General features: G+C 35.8%; 1 protein-coding gene across 1 annotated transcript; it reads right to left on the bottom strand.

The window, feature by feature from the left end:
* Window positions 1-11,529: 11,529 nt before the first annotated feature.
* Window positions 11,530-15,939, bottom strand: LOC145097080 (uncharacterized). Its single transcript, XM_079034580.1, has one exon. The coding sequence runs from the start codon at window positions 15,752-15,754 to the stop codon at window positions 11,750-11,752; it is 4,005 nt and encodes a 1,334-aa protein (XP_078890706.1). The 5' UTR covers window positions 15,755-15,939; the 3' UTR covers window positions 11,530-11,749.
* Window positions 15,940-16,167: the final 228 nt, after the last annotated feature.

The following is a 16,167-nucleotide window of genomic DNA, read 5'->3' as shown; positions in this document are numbered from 1 at the left end:
TCAATACAGAAACATAAGCATAAACAGACCTTACATTCATTTACACTAGTGATTTACATCTTTTTTAATCTCTCAGTGTAATGTGTCTTTGTATCGATACTTGTGATACAAATAGACTGAGTGGGTCAGGTTGGGAAACCTGGTGAGTACATAGAGATTTCAATCCCACAATGTTATATATATATATATATATATATATATATATATATATATATATATATATATATATATATATATATATATATTAGAACTCAAAAAATATACAATTTCACCATATATAAGCAAATTTACCCCAACCCGTCGATCCTCACAACGACATGATCTGTACTCTCGGATCTAAAATTAACCTCTTTACCTAATCCATACTCCCGGATTGGGTATATCTGTGTAACATCCAAAATTATGAAGGTCGAGAAAGGAAAGAAAAACCCCAAGTCAAGAGGTCTACTCGTTGAGTCCAGGGAGGAACTCGACGAGTAGGGCCAACCGACTCAGCAAGTTGGCCAAAGTTTGGGAAACCCTAAATTTGGGCCTTATACCCTATTTAAAGAACATGAGGCCTCTCACTCAGCCCCCTTACTACCCCCTCAAGTCCAAAAACGAAACCCTAGCCACCTAACTCCATTTCTTGAGCATTGTGAAGCTAAAGGTTATTTTGTGGTGCATATCTTGGAAGATTGGAAGCAAAGAATAAGGAGGAGAGTTTAGATCCAGCATCTACTTCATTTTGGTAGCTAATAGAAGGTACCAAGTTGTTACCTTGAGCATTCATTTGATGGATCCCTTCATCTTGAGCTTCATGGCCTTTTCTAGCACATTTGTGGCTAGTGCTTGCAAGCAGCACGATCTGAAGTTTGCAACTTCAGATTTGGACTCTCGAAGGTCCTTAGTGCATTAAAGTCTCAAGCTTTTGAGGCTTGAATCCCTCCTCCATAGCAAAACTCTTCCTTGTAGCTTAGTTTTGGCTTTTGGGAATTATTCATACGTAAAGGTTGCAACTTTACATGGAAAGCGTGCTCTATGAGGTTGGATCTACCTTTGGGAGAAGCTGTTTGGCTTAGAAATTGTCTGTATAGATTTGTACCTTAGGGGTCGGCGAGTTGGGTCTTGGTTCCCCCCAATATTCCTGTTTCAGTGTGAGGTAGTTGGATCTAGAGGAAGACCCAGCCGCTTGGGTTCATTATGGACTTGAAGATCATCGTACTCGACGAGTTCAAGGAACGAACTCGGCGAGTCTAAGGCAATATCCCTAACTTATGAAGATGGACTCGACGAGTTCAAGGGTGAAATTGGTGAGTCATTTGAATAAGCCCCCCCCCCCCCCCCCCCCGTGTTTGAAGGTGAAGTCGACGAGCTCAAGGAAGACTCGACGAGTAGGATCGAAGTTCAGAGTTTCGTGTGGATAGTGGGACTCGACGAGTTTGTGGGCCAACTCAACGAGTAGAGTCAACTCGGAGCGTTGACTGTAACGCCCCAATTCCTGTGTATCAATTTGTGGTGATAATTTCTCATGATTTCAAGGTCTACTAGACGATTCGGTTGCCTGACTCGCCGAGTAGCAGCGGGTTGATCCGTGTGTTTAAGTGACCTACTTGCTGAGTCCAAGGAGGGGCTCGACGAGTAGGAACTGGCAGATGAAACCCTAAATTTCGGGGTTTCGTACCCTATTTAAGGAACCATTAGCCTCCCTTAGTCTCTTACTGCCTCTAGAGGGTCCAGAAAACCCTATTTTTTGGGAGAGCTTCATTTGAGTGTGTTTTTTTTAGCTTTGGAGGGTGGAACTTGTGAAGGGAGCTTGAAGGTCAAGTAGTTAGCAGCAAGGGACTCGTGTGGATCTGCAAAATCTATCCTAGTTAGCTTCATTTAAGGTATCAATTCATGATCTTGGTCTCATTCTTTTTCTAGATCTCTTTGGATGAAATTAGGGCTTCTTGGCTTGGTTATGAAGCTATTCTTGGGTATGAGCTCATATCTGAAGTTGTAACTTCAGATCTGAACTCTCCTTGATTTGTAAGTCCATAAAGTTATCAGCATTGGCAAGTATGAACCCCTCCTTAAGTGTAAAACCCCATTTCAAGCTTTGTTTTGGCATTTTGGGTCATTAGAGACTTACATGCACGTAAAGTTTTCAACTTTACGTGATAAGCATGCCTTGGGAAGTTGGATCTGCAGTATGGAGCCTTAGCATGGCGTAGAAAGCATCTGTATGGGTGAAGGACTGAAGGGATTCGACGAGTCGCATGGTAGACTCGGCGAGTCATATGAAGATGGTCATGAACTCGACGAGTTGGATGAACAGCTCGGTGAGTTCGATGAAGATTTCCTTGGGCTCGGCGAGTGGCATGGTGACTCGGAGAGTTGGCAAGTAATGCAAGGAGCTCGGCGAGTAGCTGAGGGTACTCGACGAGTTGAGGTCAACATGGCTGTTGACCTTGATAGTTTACTTTCACTTTGACCAATGGTTGACCATTTTGACTTTTGAGGATAATTGGTAAGCGGGTATTTATAAATTGGATCATTGATTGTTAGGTGTTGGAGTTTGGGACAGTGTTTCGGGAGCATGATTTTGTGGTTCAGTCCGGCATTGCAAGGTGAGTTATCCTCACTATATCAACAGGGTCTAAGGCACCAAGTCCGGTCCTTTCTCGGATTGTATACTTGTATTTGTTTGATATGCTTATTGATCTGTTAGATCGGTATCCTGATATATAGGATAATGCTATATTTAGTGACCTGGTTTAGGTCGGTATCCTGGTATATAGGATGATGCTATGTTAGTGACCTGGTTTAGGTCGGTATCCTGGTATATAGGATAATGTTATGTTTAGTGACCTGGTTTAGGTTGGTATCCTGGTATATAGGATGATGTTATGTTAGTGACCTGGTTTAGGTCGGATCCTGGTATATATTATTTCCAAGATATATTAATAAATAATTTATTCCAATTTATTATTCCAGATAATAAATTCTTCCTCTTCCTCAATTAATCATCCTGTCAAGTTGCTAATGTGAAGGCAACCCAAAAGGACCATGCCACTATCAATTCATGTACATACCAATTATAGTTATAGGCTTATACACCTAATTCAACAATCTCCCACTTGGATAAGTCTAATAACTATATTTGCAAGTAAGACTTCAAAAATTGACAAGCAATCGTAGCTCTCAAAGCCGTTGTCGAACTCTAACCTAGTCAGTAACATGTCCTTTAGATAAGTGATCAAATATTGCTCCATTCTAAAAGATATCGTATGGACATGAGACATGGATTATAACCATTCTCTATGTCCAAGATTTGTTTCCTGATTTATGATTTATCACAATTGATATCAAACTACTATTGAACACATCAATTCAGTCCAAGCTTGGCCAAGCGCTTTAGATGTCATTATCAAATCATCGAGGGGCTCACATATATTTCTTTCCCCGTCAGGGCAAAAGGAACAGATAAACTTCGACACATATGCTTGCACTATTCACTCATCAAATCATGCACAACAATATATTTAATAACATCAAGTTACTTATGCGTTTACGTATTATCAATGCACAACTGACTCGTAAAAAACAACTCATATGTCTCCATTTCAAGAATATAAGATATTATCGTCTCAAAATTACCCGTGATAAAATCCATGAAGTAATTCTCTGAGCGTGGGTTAATCTAATACTCAAATATCCATTTCAAAAGTACTCATGAATGTTGCAGCAAACCATTTCTATGTATAAACCCTTAGATAATCTACAACTTAATTCACGACAGTCTTAATTTACTACTTACTTCCAAAGTATCATCGATTGCGGATGTTTTGAATAATCCAATTATTCAGGAAGTAAAACATGCGAAATGAAACACAATAATAACTTAATTAATTATGGTATCAAAACTATTGAATATAAATAAAACACTTATTATTTAATCACCATATTAATTAGACTTTATTAATTGTATAATGTTTCTATTAATCAACTAAACACTTGAATTAAACATCAGTCATGCCATGAACATGCAGACTATGTCTCTCTACGGTCCTTCCTTTTTGAACAGATCAATTAGACATAATTCCAACGATGCTCATATCACAATTCCAAATCTTTATTACAGGTGTAAGAATTCCAGATTCTTGTCACTACTAAATGTGCTAGAGTCTAACCTTGCATGCAATATCCTTTTGCGATGACGTGGCATAAAAGTCACCGAGACATAGCCAACGATGTCACAAAATGCTCCATTAAAACTTGTTACTTAAAACAATTTCATGGTAATGAAGTATCAAATTCAAGATACAATTTTTGAATACCTTCCTTGCATTAAAGTTTCTAACTCACATATAGATTTCAACAACCAGCTCCCACTATGGAAACATTTCCATATTCCTATATGACCATCAATTTTGAACAAGAATCATCTTAATCCAAAACATGTCAATATGGTTCTTCTAAATACTATACTTCCAACTGTCCATAAGCAACCAATCTTTAACGAACCTCATATTGTCCTTTAACAGCTGCTTAACAACTCTAGTCACATCTTGTTCTAGTTATTTTTCCCTCTTAATGCCCTAGGCATTTGGAAAAATCAGAACAAGTGAATATTATAGCATATGCAATCGATCCTATATCTAAAGCATATGGAATTCGATGCATCATGTCTTACATAAAGACATGATACTTGATCAGTCTCTTGCTATAATATTTCCATATATAGAATTTCCTATGTTGAATCATTTCAACACGTTATTCATATATGTCCAAGACTAAGTTTTATTAAATCCTTCAATCTAAACTTTTAGATTTGAAATGAAGTATGTGTGCTCTCTCCCTTATAACTTTCTATAGCGAAACAATTTTCAAACTTTGCAACTTGAAAATTTGTAACCTTTGTATCCTACAAATAGTATTGCTAACATGCAACACTTAGCATAATTATGCTCCCACTAGTTTTGACATGTACCCAGAAATCAACTGGACTTCTAGAAATCAATACTATTGACTTTATTTCTAAAGTTCAGATTTCTGATACGTGGTGCTTTGATAAGTCTTCATCTAGACTTCTCACGCTCATACACCTTCATTAGATAGCATATGTGTGCGTTTAAACCCCTTCAGAACTTATAGCGATAAGTCCTGAATGTTCAAACTATTACTTGTCATTTCTCACAATTCGAACTATGAAAAGGGACGTTGTAATCATATATGAATTTTGAGAACGCAATTATCATCACTACTAACCATGATATCAATCAGATTTAAAATCTACTAGCAAAAGTGTTTCCTCATAATCATTTTCATGAATTAGAGCGAAAACTATTTCCACCTAGATTTATGGTTTATGTGTTCCCATCCATGTGAATTTTTCAATTCCAACCTACAATCATAAGATAAGGTTGAGGACAAAACCAAACTTAATTTTAGGTTTTCTTTTAATGGAATGAACTTGTGTATTCTTAATTTCTCGCCTTCAGGTAGCACAAGGGCCTACCAGTGCTTCCATGTTATTAAGCAGCTCACTCATATTGATCAATGTACTATCATTGACCAACATGCTCTGCCTTTTGCAGTCAAATGAGAAGCACAGAACTCACATGCATTGCCAACTCAACTGTAAGGTGCATAGAAACAAGAATATGGCAACTTTACACGATAGGTTATCAACCTTAGGTCATGTGCTAGTGATAACTAAAAGGTTTATTCTTGATTGACTCTTGAAACTCTTCAAGACCAATAAGACTCCCACTGACTTCTTGACATATAAGTTTCTCTCTCAAGAAACAATCCTTGACAAGCAAAAACAAATATCAAAAGTTAGTGTGGATTCTCGACAAGAAAACATCTCATGGAATTGGTCTTAATTTATCCTTTGTTTCAACTAAAACAACGCAACTACCAATTCCAAATGTGCTAGAGCAAGAAAAAATTTCTACTCCGCATTTCATGAGGTGTTATAAACCTACTTAGTTCAAAATAAGCTTCTAGATACAATTTGTATTTACTAGAGCATGACTCTAAAGCTTGATTTGATATGAAGTATGATGAGATTAAACCATTTCAACAATATCCGATTCCTCTTCTTAGTCATACAAATGCACTAAGATGTCCTTAGAGGATCAATTGTGACATGGTTCCATAATCATTAAGATGATCACAAAACATGGTACTGAAGTACTCTCCTTTCCTTTTAGTTTGGAAAAACCTTTATCTTTCTGCCTAATAGATTCTTCATATTCGTTCTACCACTCTTTGAAACTTTTCAAAGAATCAGAATTACACTTAATCTTATAAGTATAATCATATTCACTGAGCCATCAGTAAATCATGACGAATAAACTTATCTTCCTTTGTGGTGGATCTAAATAGTCCACATTAATATGCACTAGATCCATTAGTCCTTCACTTTGACTCACATAAACATGTGATCAACGAATTAGTATTAATCTTCCAAAGATACAGATTCTCATACATCATACAATTCAAATTGTATGATTCCAAGTTTCTATCCAACTAAACTTGGGTGATGAGAATTCTTTTTTCACTTGGTTGATTATGACATTTCCACAAATGACACAACTAAGAATCAAATCCACAATTAACATTGCTAATAATAGAAATATAACCACTAATTTCCATAAATGCCATTGTAAGGATATATAAAGTAAATAAATCAAAAAAAACTTTTATTTATAATATGCGGAAAATTTGTCCTTACAATGCAAATATATGAAAGTTATGTTTCTAAATATTTCCTAAGCAATCTATTAATCTATCATAACTCCTAATTAGCAGCTCAAAAATCTGATCATCGAACTATGCGACCGAAATCCATCTCTCACGATCAGATTCAACTTACTTCTTCTTAAGCTTCCTTTTTTTTTCTCTTAGATCCTGAAGTAGAGTCATACAACTTGACTTTACCATCTCTGCGATCTTTCAGGTAGACAGGGCAGTTTCGCATCCAATGTCCCTTCAATTGGCAATAGAAACATATGGACTTCTCAGGAATAACACATGGGGCTATCTTAGAACTGGCCTTTCTCTTTACCATATAGTCAAACAGTTTGACCTTGGTTGATCCTTTTCCATTGGGAAGAGAAACCTTTTCTGGACTACCAATGTTTCCATTGTCAATGTCCATGGAAACTTGGGAGATAGATCCTTCAAAAATATTTGTTTGATGTGTGCTCTTTAGCATTTATGCTTTAGCAGCAATCACCAAATATGTCAAATTGACTAAGGTCACATCGTGGTCCCTCTCATAGAATTCCTTAATGAACTGACTCTATGAGTCAGGAAGCAAAACTAAAACCAAGTCAATGGCCAACTCCCTTGGGAAAATGACAACCATCATCCCCAATTTGTCAATGTGCGATTTCATTTTCAGAACATGCGCACACGCAGACTTTGCATCTTGATGTTTACTAGCCAATAGGGCTTGAGTGACTTTAAACTGTTCAATTTGAAGAAATCGTGGGTCGGGGAGAATCACTGGAGGATGTGGAGGAAAATTTGGAGAAGCATGATATCCAGTTCCACCATTTGAAGAAGGGAACATTCTTTCACCTTGATCAACTTCTGGAAGATCATCTTCAGAAGGAATACCATTTCCAGAAGGACGAGAAGAACCATTGTTGTCTTGACTCGACATCTATAAAGGGAGAAAAAAATCATGTTAGTTGATTTATTTAATCCTTAATTATTCACCCAAAATTTAAATTAAGGCTAGGATCCATATTTTCGATTCAAATCCTGAAGAGGGATGTCGTAATCAAATTCGAATCTATTTTAGGTAGGTAAGGCATTTACCAATTTCAATCTTATGAAACTCCTAGATCTTTTGAGATTCATTGAACTATTCAATGGCATTTTTAATCTCGATTATGCTCTCACTTTTTGACTAGGATGCAGAGGATCACAAACGAGATGTGAATAATCATGCAAATTAGCTTTGTACTCTCGATGTCATTTACCATCTAATTAATGTGTCAGTTAACCACACACACGCCATTAATCAATGATAATTTACGAGACACCCATTGCCAACACTATTAGTCCCATATTAGTGTGTTGGTTAACCAGGCACGCTCCACTAACAACCAATAAGGTGCAATGTGCAATTTCATGGGTTAGCATCAAATTCACATTTTTCCTAAAGTAACTAAGAGTGGGATTTAAGAAAATGGTTTAGTTACTTTTAATGAGGATTAAGTTTTCCTATCAAACTCATTCGGCTAACGACCCTCCACTAGTCAAGATAGCGGTGGGTAAAAGTGGATAGCCAATGGCGGTCATTTTATAGACCGCTTTCTTAAGCTCCCCTTATAGACCAGTTTCGCGAATGAGGCATACTAACGGTAAAACCGACTTTTCTTACACAGACACACACACACACACACACACACACACATATATATATATATATATATATATATATATATAATTAAACTGTTAATCTTACATATAGTATATGGTGAATTTTCAAACATTTTAAAATTTCAAGGGTTTAATCTTTTAATAAATTAAACAATTAATTTAATTAAATTTAAACCACATATGTATTTATTAATTACCATTAACAAAATCCATAAGATATATTTTAGGGTTTTCCATTTTAAATTTCCAAAATGAAATCTTTTAATTTTAAATTTCAAACAACCCAAAAATATTAATTACTTAATCCAATTATGGATATATTAATTATCCTTTAATTAATCAGTTAATTAAATTATTAACCATATCCACAAGAATAATTACAATCAAATAAATCATCATTATCTAATTATCTCCTAACATTTAGGTTTTTATTTAATTATCTTATATTACCAAAAACAAATTATGGCATAATAAAAAAAAAGATAATTAGCAAATATAACCTAGTAAATCAAGTTAGGCAAGAAAATTCGAAATTGGATCTGACGCACCAACTCGACGATTTGGAGGAACAAACTCGACAAGTTTTAAGAACAACTCGACGAGTTTATTGAACAGAATGTTGATTCTGTTCCATTCTCCTTTGAACAAGATCACAATGGCATCTATTTAATAGAAAACTAAACCTGGCTCTGATACTACTAATAGGTTTTGAGCAAAACATACATTCTTGTGTGAGCATGCAACCTTAAATTGATTGGATCTAAGTTTTCTCTAGTTAAACATGCAAACAATAACACACAAAGAAGAAACCCTAGTTTCTATGTATATTTATCGAAATTCACCTGATTGGGATGAAAATACATACCTTGATTGTTATATTGTAATAACAATCTAAAACCTTGTAGATCTTGAACTTTGAGAACTTAGTGTCACAAGTGTCGCACCTCTAATGGCTCACAAACATACTTAGCAAGAGGATGATTATGAGAGGAGGAGAGAGGAGTCAATTTTGGTTTTCTTAGGGTTTAGGAACCTTAGCATTTTTTGAAATCCAGAAGGGGTTATGCCCTTTATATAGTTGTTGGTTGCTTAGAGCCAAAGCTAGGGTTAAGATAAGGAAACCCTAATCTTTTTGCTTAAGGCCTAAGCAACTCATAGATCCTCATCCTTAAGGCCATGAATGAAATTTCTAGGGTCTTCCCTAGAGAATTTCGTCCTTCCCTCCTAGGATGGTCCAAGAGCCAAAATCCACAACTAGCAATAAATTGCAAAACAGCCGATGCACTTTTAATTAATTCATTTAATCCCAAAATTAATTCCAAAATAATTTCTGATTAAATATTAATTAATAATATGATTTTTAATTAATATATTATGTTCATAACATATTAATAAATCATTTATTCCAATTTATTATTCCAAATAATAAATTCTTCATCTTTCTCAATTGATCATCTTGTCAAGTTGCTGGTGTGAAGACAACTCAAAAGGATCATGTCACTATTAATTTAAGTAAATACCAATTATAATTATGGGTTTAGACACCCAATCCAACAGTTTCTCGTTTGTACTGCCGCTGATAAAGGTTATCTCGACATGGAGTTGAAAAGAGAAAAAGGAAAGGGATAAAGGGCGCGCGTAGGGTACGAATGTACGATGGGTGGGCCCATCTTATTTTGATGTATAATCTTTACAAATAATTAGCAAACAATATAAATAAAGTCAAACAAAAATATAAAAAGGTATATTAGTCTTTTTAACTCGATTAGGGACCAAACATGAAACAAAACCAAACCCTAAGGATGGTCCGAATTAAAAATTCTTTATATGGACTAAACACACAGATTACCCCAAACCATAGGGACTATTCGTGTAATTTACCCTTTTAGTTATTTTGGTTAACAATGTTATAATATGAAGAAATGAAAGTCGGATGTTATAAAAGAAACTAAAATCAATTTATTGTTTTTATATCGATAAAGCCGTCTACCGGACGGGTATACCACTAATTACCTTGACTTCAAAGCACCAATCTAATAAGTGTAAACCTCCCTCCAAGTGATGAAGTCTTTACTTCCACACAAAAGCTTCTTTTTATCCCAAAAGGCTTCATTTTTAAATTTGATAATAGGATATCAATATTGTGTATTATAGACCTATTCCCCGCTATTGGAATACCCAAACACTTGCATAGAAAAGTCCCCTAAGAGGTTAACAAGATTCACCATTCTTTCCATGGAACCAACCCCGAAAATGTTTTTTTTTTCTTTTTTTGTATATTAACTTTCTATCCGGAAGCCAATTAGACAAGTCCCCGAGAGATTAACAAGATTCACCATTCTTTGAAGTCTCCTCCCACTTTAACTCCATCAAATACTAATCCTCGTCTAGCTTCTAAAAGAATCACATTTACACCATTCAATAATAAATATAAAAAAGGAGATAAAGGTCTATAGAAAAATGAGATAAACGTTTTTTTGAACGCAAACCTTTTGAGATCATAAACGTTAACCAAAAGAGATGAAAAACAAGAGTGAAGCACGTTTAATCCAACTTTTCCATTTTTTTTTCGAAAACCAATCAAGATACCTTCAATTCAAATAATTATGTATTTTCAAAATCAACTACATATAACATAAATTGTTTCTTTGCAATTTTAGACCAACAATCATCTCATTCACTATCAAAGACCCATCTAGGATTTGCTTCCTTGAATGTAAACACGTTGAGTTGGACTACCAACGAACTAAATGACGTGCTTCAATGTGTTGGCTAAAAAGTTTGCACTTGCTTTTATATGTGCATTAGAATTCTAAGGGGATCGGATACCTTCGGGATAATAAATGCAATGAAAGAAGAATTACACATCATGATTTCCAAAATGTCTCACATCCATAGTTTTGATCTCACATTGGCATAAAGGAATAGAATTTTCAAAGCACAATTGTGTAACAAATGAATAAATACAATTATATTGTTACTTCTAACATTTATGATTTGATAATTTTAAACATTAATTCTTTAAAATTACACAAGTATTGAGTCATTCCTAGTTATTGAACTACTTGATTTCTAAATCAGAGATCAAAATTAACACTGAACATCTTCAATACATCAAGCAGTTGATCGTTTTTATCATCATATTATATAACATCACATCAATAATCAACAGAAACAACTCTATAGACTTCTTTCATATCATCAAAGGACAATCCCAACAAACAAAACTCAAAACCCACATTGATCTAGCAGATCAAGATTATTTTTTTTACTTTTATGAACCAAAAGCAAATCATTTCAACGCCGTAACTATTTTCCTTAGCACGTTAATACATAATCAAGATTCAAGATTAATGAAATTAACCTCATAATTTGGATCTAATCAGCTGGTTCTAGAAACATACGCCACAGAAACAGCAGCAGCTGCTACAAGTGTACTTGCAGATGACACCATTGCCCAGAAGCTCTTCTCCTTACGAACTTCAGCAGCAGAATTTTCAACCATTTCGAGTTTCCTCTTCATTTCTTCAACTCTGCTCTCTTTCTCCTTGAAAACCCTCTTGATTTCTTCAAGTTCTGTAGCAGGATCTTTTATCTCTTCTTCATACCCATTTCCACTTCCTAGGTCAAAATCACGAGTGGTTTCATTACTACCCGATAATGTTTTCTTCAAGATATTCAAGACCCGATTCGAATTAGCTTCTGCTAATCCAATTTTAGTCTTTGTTTTATCAAATTCGACACGGGCTTCTTCAAGTTTTTCTTCTAAAACAGCCATGTTTTTCGTCAACTCAGCACAACGATTTTCCAACTCGTTCTTTTCTGCAAGATTTTTCGAATTTTCTGTTGTCGTTCTTGATAAATCTTCATGTAAATCTTTGATTTTCTTTTCCAGTTTTGTAATCGTGCGTTGCAAATCGGTTTCAGTGGCTTCTTGTTCATGAAGGGTCTTGAGGGCTTTGTTTCTTTCGATTGTGGTTTGATCGAATGAAGCTTTGTACTGGCTAACTTCTTCCTCTAATTGTTGAAGTTTCTTGTTTTGATTCAATGTAGAGCTTTCGAGTGATGAAATTGTCTCTTGAAATGCGATCAGTTGTTCTTTCATGTCGACGATTTCATTTTCCGCTTGAAACTTGGCATCTTGTAATTCAGATTTCTCTTGAACTATCTGCTCGATTGTAAGCTTCTGGAGCTCTACTTCTTTCATGGCATCCTGCAAATCTTTTAGAACTGAGCTTTTATCGTTATCCAAACTTTTAATGACTTCATCTCTTTCGATTGTAGCTTGATCCAATGAGGCTTTGTAGTGGCTAACTTCTTCCTCTAATTGTTGAAGTTTCTGGTTTTGATTGATTGTAGAGCTTTCGAGTGATGAAATTGTGTCTTGAAATGCGATCAATTGTTCTTTCATTTTAGCGATTTCACTCTCTCCTTGAATCTTGGCATCTTCTAATTCTGTTTTCTCTTGAACTGTCTTCTCAATTGCATGCTTCTGCTCCTCTATTTCTTTCATGGCATCCTGTAAATCCTTTAGAACCAAACTTTTCTCGTCCTCCAAACTTTTGATAAGTTCATCTTTTTCGATTATAGCTTGATCCAATGAAGCTTTGTAGTGGGTAATTTCCTCCTCTAATTGTTGAAGCTTCTGGTTTTGATTGATTTTGGAGATTTCATGTGATGAAATCGTGTCTTGAAATGCAGTCAATTGTTCTTTCATCTTCACAATTTCAGTTTCTCCTTGAATTTTGGCATCTTCTAATTCGGTTTTTTCTTGAACTATCAGCTCGATTGTATGCTTCTGGTGCTCTATCTCTTTCATGGCATCCTGCAACTCTTTCTGAACTGAACTCTTCTCATTTTCCAAACTTTCAATACGTTCAGATGTTTCTTTCTTCTCTTCAAACAACCCATCAATCTGCTTTTGCATTATTACCTCATTTCCTGAACTTGTGGCGTATTTGCTCTCCACATCATGTAAATCTTCGATTTCTTTTTCCATTTCTGTAATCTTGTGTTGCAAATCGGTTTTCATGGCTTCTTGTTCTTCAAGAGTCTTGAGAGCTTCATCTCTTTGAATTGTGGCTTGATCCAATGAAGCTTTGAAGTGGCTAACTTCTTCCTCTAATTGCTTAAGTTTCTCGGTTTGATTGATTGTAGAACTTTCAAGTGATGAAATTGTGTCTTGAAGTACAATCAATTGTTCTTTCATCTTGACAATTTCATTTTCCCCTTGAATCTTGGCATCTTCTAATTCGGCTTTTTCTTGAACTATCTGCTCGATTGTATGCTTCTTGTGCTCCAACTCTTTCGTGGCATCCTGCAACTCTTTCAGAACCGAACTTTTCTCGTTCTCCAAGCTTTTGATTTGTTCATCTTTTTCTTTCTTTTCTTCATCCAAATCATTGATTTGCTTTTGCAATATCACCTCGTTTCCTGAACTTGTGGCATATTTGTTCTCCAGTTCATGTAAATCTTCGATATCTTTTTCCATTTCTGTAATCTTGTGTTGCAAATCGGTTTTCATGGCTTCTTGTTCTTCAAGAGTCTTGAGGGCTTCATCTCTTTCGATTGTGGCTTGATCCAATGAAGCTTTGTAGTTGCCAACTTCTTCCTCTAATTGCTTGAGTTTCTCATTTTGACTGATTGCAGAGGTTTCAAGTGATGAAATCGTGTCTTGAAATGCTGTCAATTGTTCTTTCATCTTGACGATTTCACTCTCTCCTTGAATCTTGGCATCTTCTAATTCGGTTTTTTCTTCAAGTATCTGCTCGATTGTATGCTTCTTGTGCTCCAACTCTTTCATGGCATCCTGCAACTCTTTCAGAATCGAACTTTTCTCGCTCTCCAAACTACTGATTCTATCATCTTTTTCTTTCTTTTCTTCATCCAAATCATTGATTTGCTTTTGCAATATCACCTCGTTTCCTGAACTTGTGGCATATTTGTTCTCCAGATCATGTAAATCTTCGATTTCTTTTTCCATTTCTGTAATCTTGTGTTGGAAATCGGTTTTAATGGCTTCTAGTTCTTGAAGAGTCTTGAGGGCTTCGTCTCTTTGGATTGTGGTTTGATCCAATGAAGCTTTGTAGTGGCCAACTTCTTCCTCTAATTGCTTGAGTTTCTCATTTTGATTGATTGCAGAGCTTTCAAGTGATGAAATCGTGTCATTAAATGTTGTCAATTGTTCGTTCATCTTGACGATTTCATTCTCTCCTTGAATCTTGGCATCTTCTAATTCGGTTTTTTCTTTAAGTATCTGCGCAAGCATGAGCTTCTGGTGCTCTAACTCTTCCATGGCATCCTGCAAATCTTTCAGAACCGAACTTTTTTCAATCTCCAAACTTTTGATTTTTTCATCTGTTTGTTTCTTTTCTTCGACAAACCCATCGATTTCGTTTTTCAGTGCTACCTCGTTTTCTGAACTTACAGCATACTTGTTCTCCAGATCGGTGATTTTCTCTTGCAATTCTTGCTCTTCAAATTTCATGTCCTCTATGTAATCCTTGAGTTCAGCCAATAAATTTTGCAGCTCTTCATTCTTTCTCTCCTGGGCGTCCTTATCATCTTCAATCGCCTTTATCTGTTGCAGTAGGGTGTCAACAGTTTTCTTCAAAACATCAATTTGTTCATTCGCTTCAACAAAACTCTCCTGAATCATGTTCTTTTCCTTCGTTATTGACTCAATTCGTTGCATATTGACTTTATTTTCGTGGACTAATCTGTCAAAATTAGCCTGTAATTCCAAAATTTCTTCCGAATTATGGGCTTCGGTTTTTTCTGCTTCCCTTACCTTCATCTGCAACTCATCCACCTCTTGAATTTTAGCACCTAACATGGCCCTAACTTCATCACTCTCACCACAAGCACGAGATGAAACACGTCTCTCTTCATCAACCTTAGCCATAAGTTCATCGACTCTTCTGTTCAAATCCATAATTTCGGATTCTTTCTCACTCTTCGATTTCTCCATTTCACTCTTTTCCTCCAAAGCCCTTTTCATCTCACCCTCCAAGCTCCCGACTTTCTCCATCAAACTCTCGATTTTTTCCTCCGCCAGCTGATTCACCTGCTGAGTCACAAAAACGGAAACTAATCCCTTCTCAATCTCCAACTTCACCGCTTGTTCAGTCATCCCATTAATCTCCGACTGCAACAAGCTTTTATCCATTTCAGACCGACTCAACTCGGATTTCAGATGAGCGTTCGACTTGGTTAATGAATCGACCTGTTGACGCCGCTCAACGGTCTCTTTAAGCAACAATGCATTGAGAGATTTCAGTTTCTTAATCTTCACTGGAGCAGGTTCATCCATTTCGTTATCATGGGCCGTGTCTTGGGATTTGCTGGAGTTGCTTTCAGCTTGGGGGTCTGTTTTCTTTTTAGCCATTGGTTAGGGTTTAGTGTTTTGTGTGGTATTGAGATTAGGATTTGAGATTGAAGATGAAGGGTTTAGAATTTATCGAAGTTTAGAATTTTTGTGGTGGAGGAGGATAAGAAGGTATATGAGAGGATTGTGTTTTTAGGGTTTATGTTCGACTTCGGGTTTGAATTCAAAATTTATTGGCCCGGGAATCGAGAGAAATACATGCGCTGGGCAAGTTGAGGGGTAGTGTTAAGTTACATATTTAGTCCTTAAACTATTTATAAACTTCAGTTTTTTGAACAATTAATAATCACTTTTACATTGGTAGTCTATAGTAGTCCTAATCAGTTGGCGAACATTTTTAAACACGTTTTTGTGACATTTTTGGTGATCTACTTTAATTAATTAGTCTACGTGTCCACACGAGCTTTATAATT

The sequence above is a fragment of the Lactuca serriola genome, chromosome 4 (assembly GCF_051521515.1).
Source record: "Lactuca serriola cultivar US96UC23 chromosome 4, Lser_US96UC23_V15, whole genome shotgun sequence".
Classification (NCBI taxonomy): domain Eukaryota; kingdom Viridiplantae; phylum Streptophyta; class Magnoliopsida; order Asterales; family Asteraceae; genus Lactuca; species Lactuca serriola.
The sequence above is the reverse complement of the archived record's forward strand: the minus strand, read 5'-3'. Positions and strand labels throughout refer to the sequence as shown.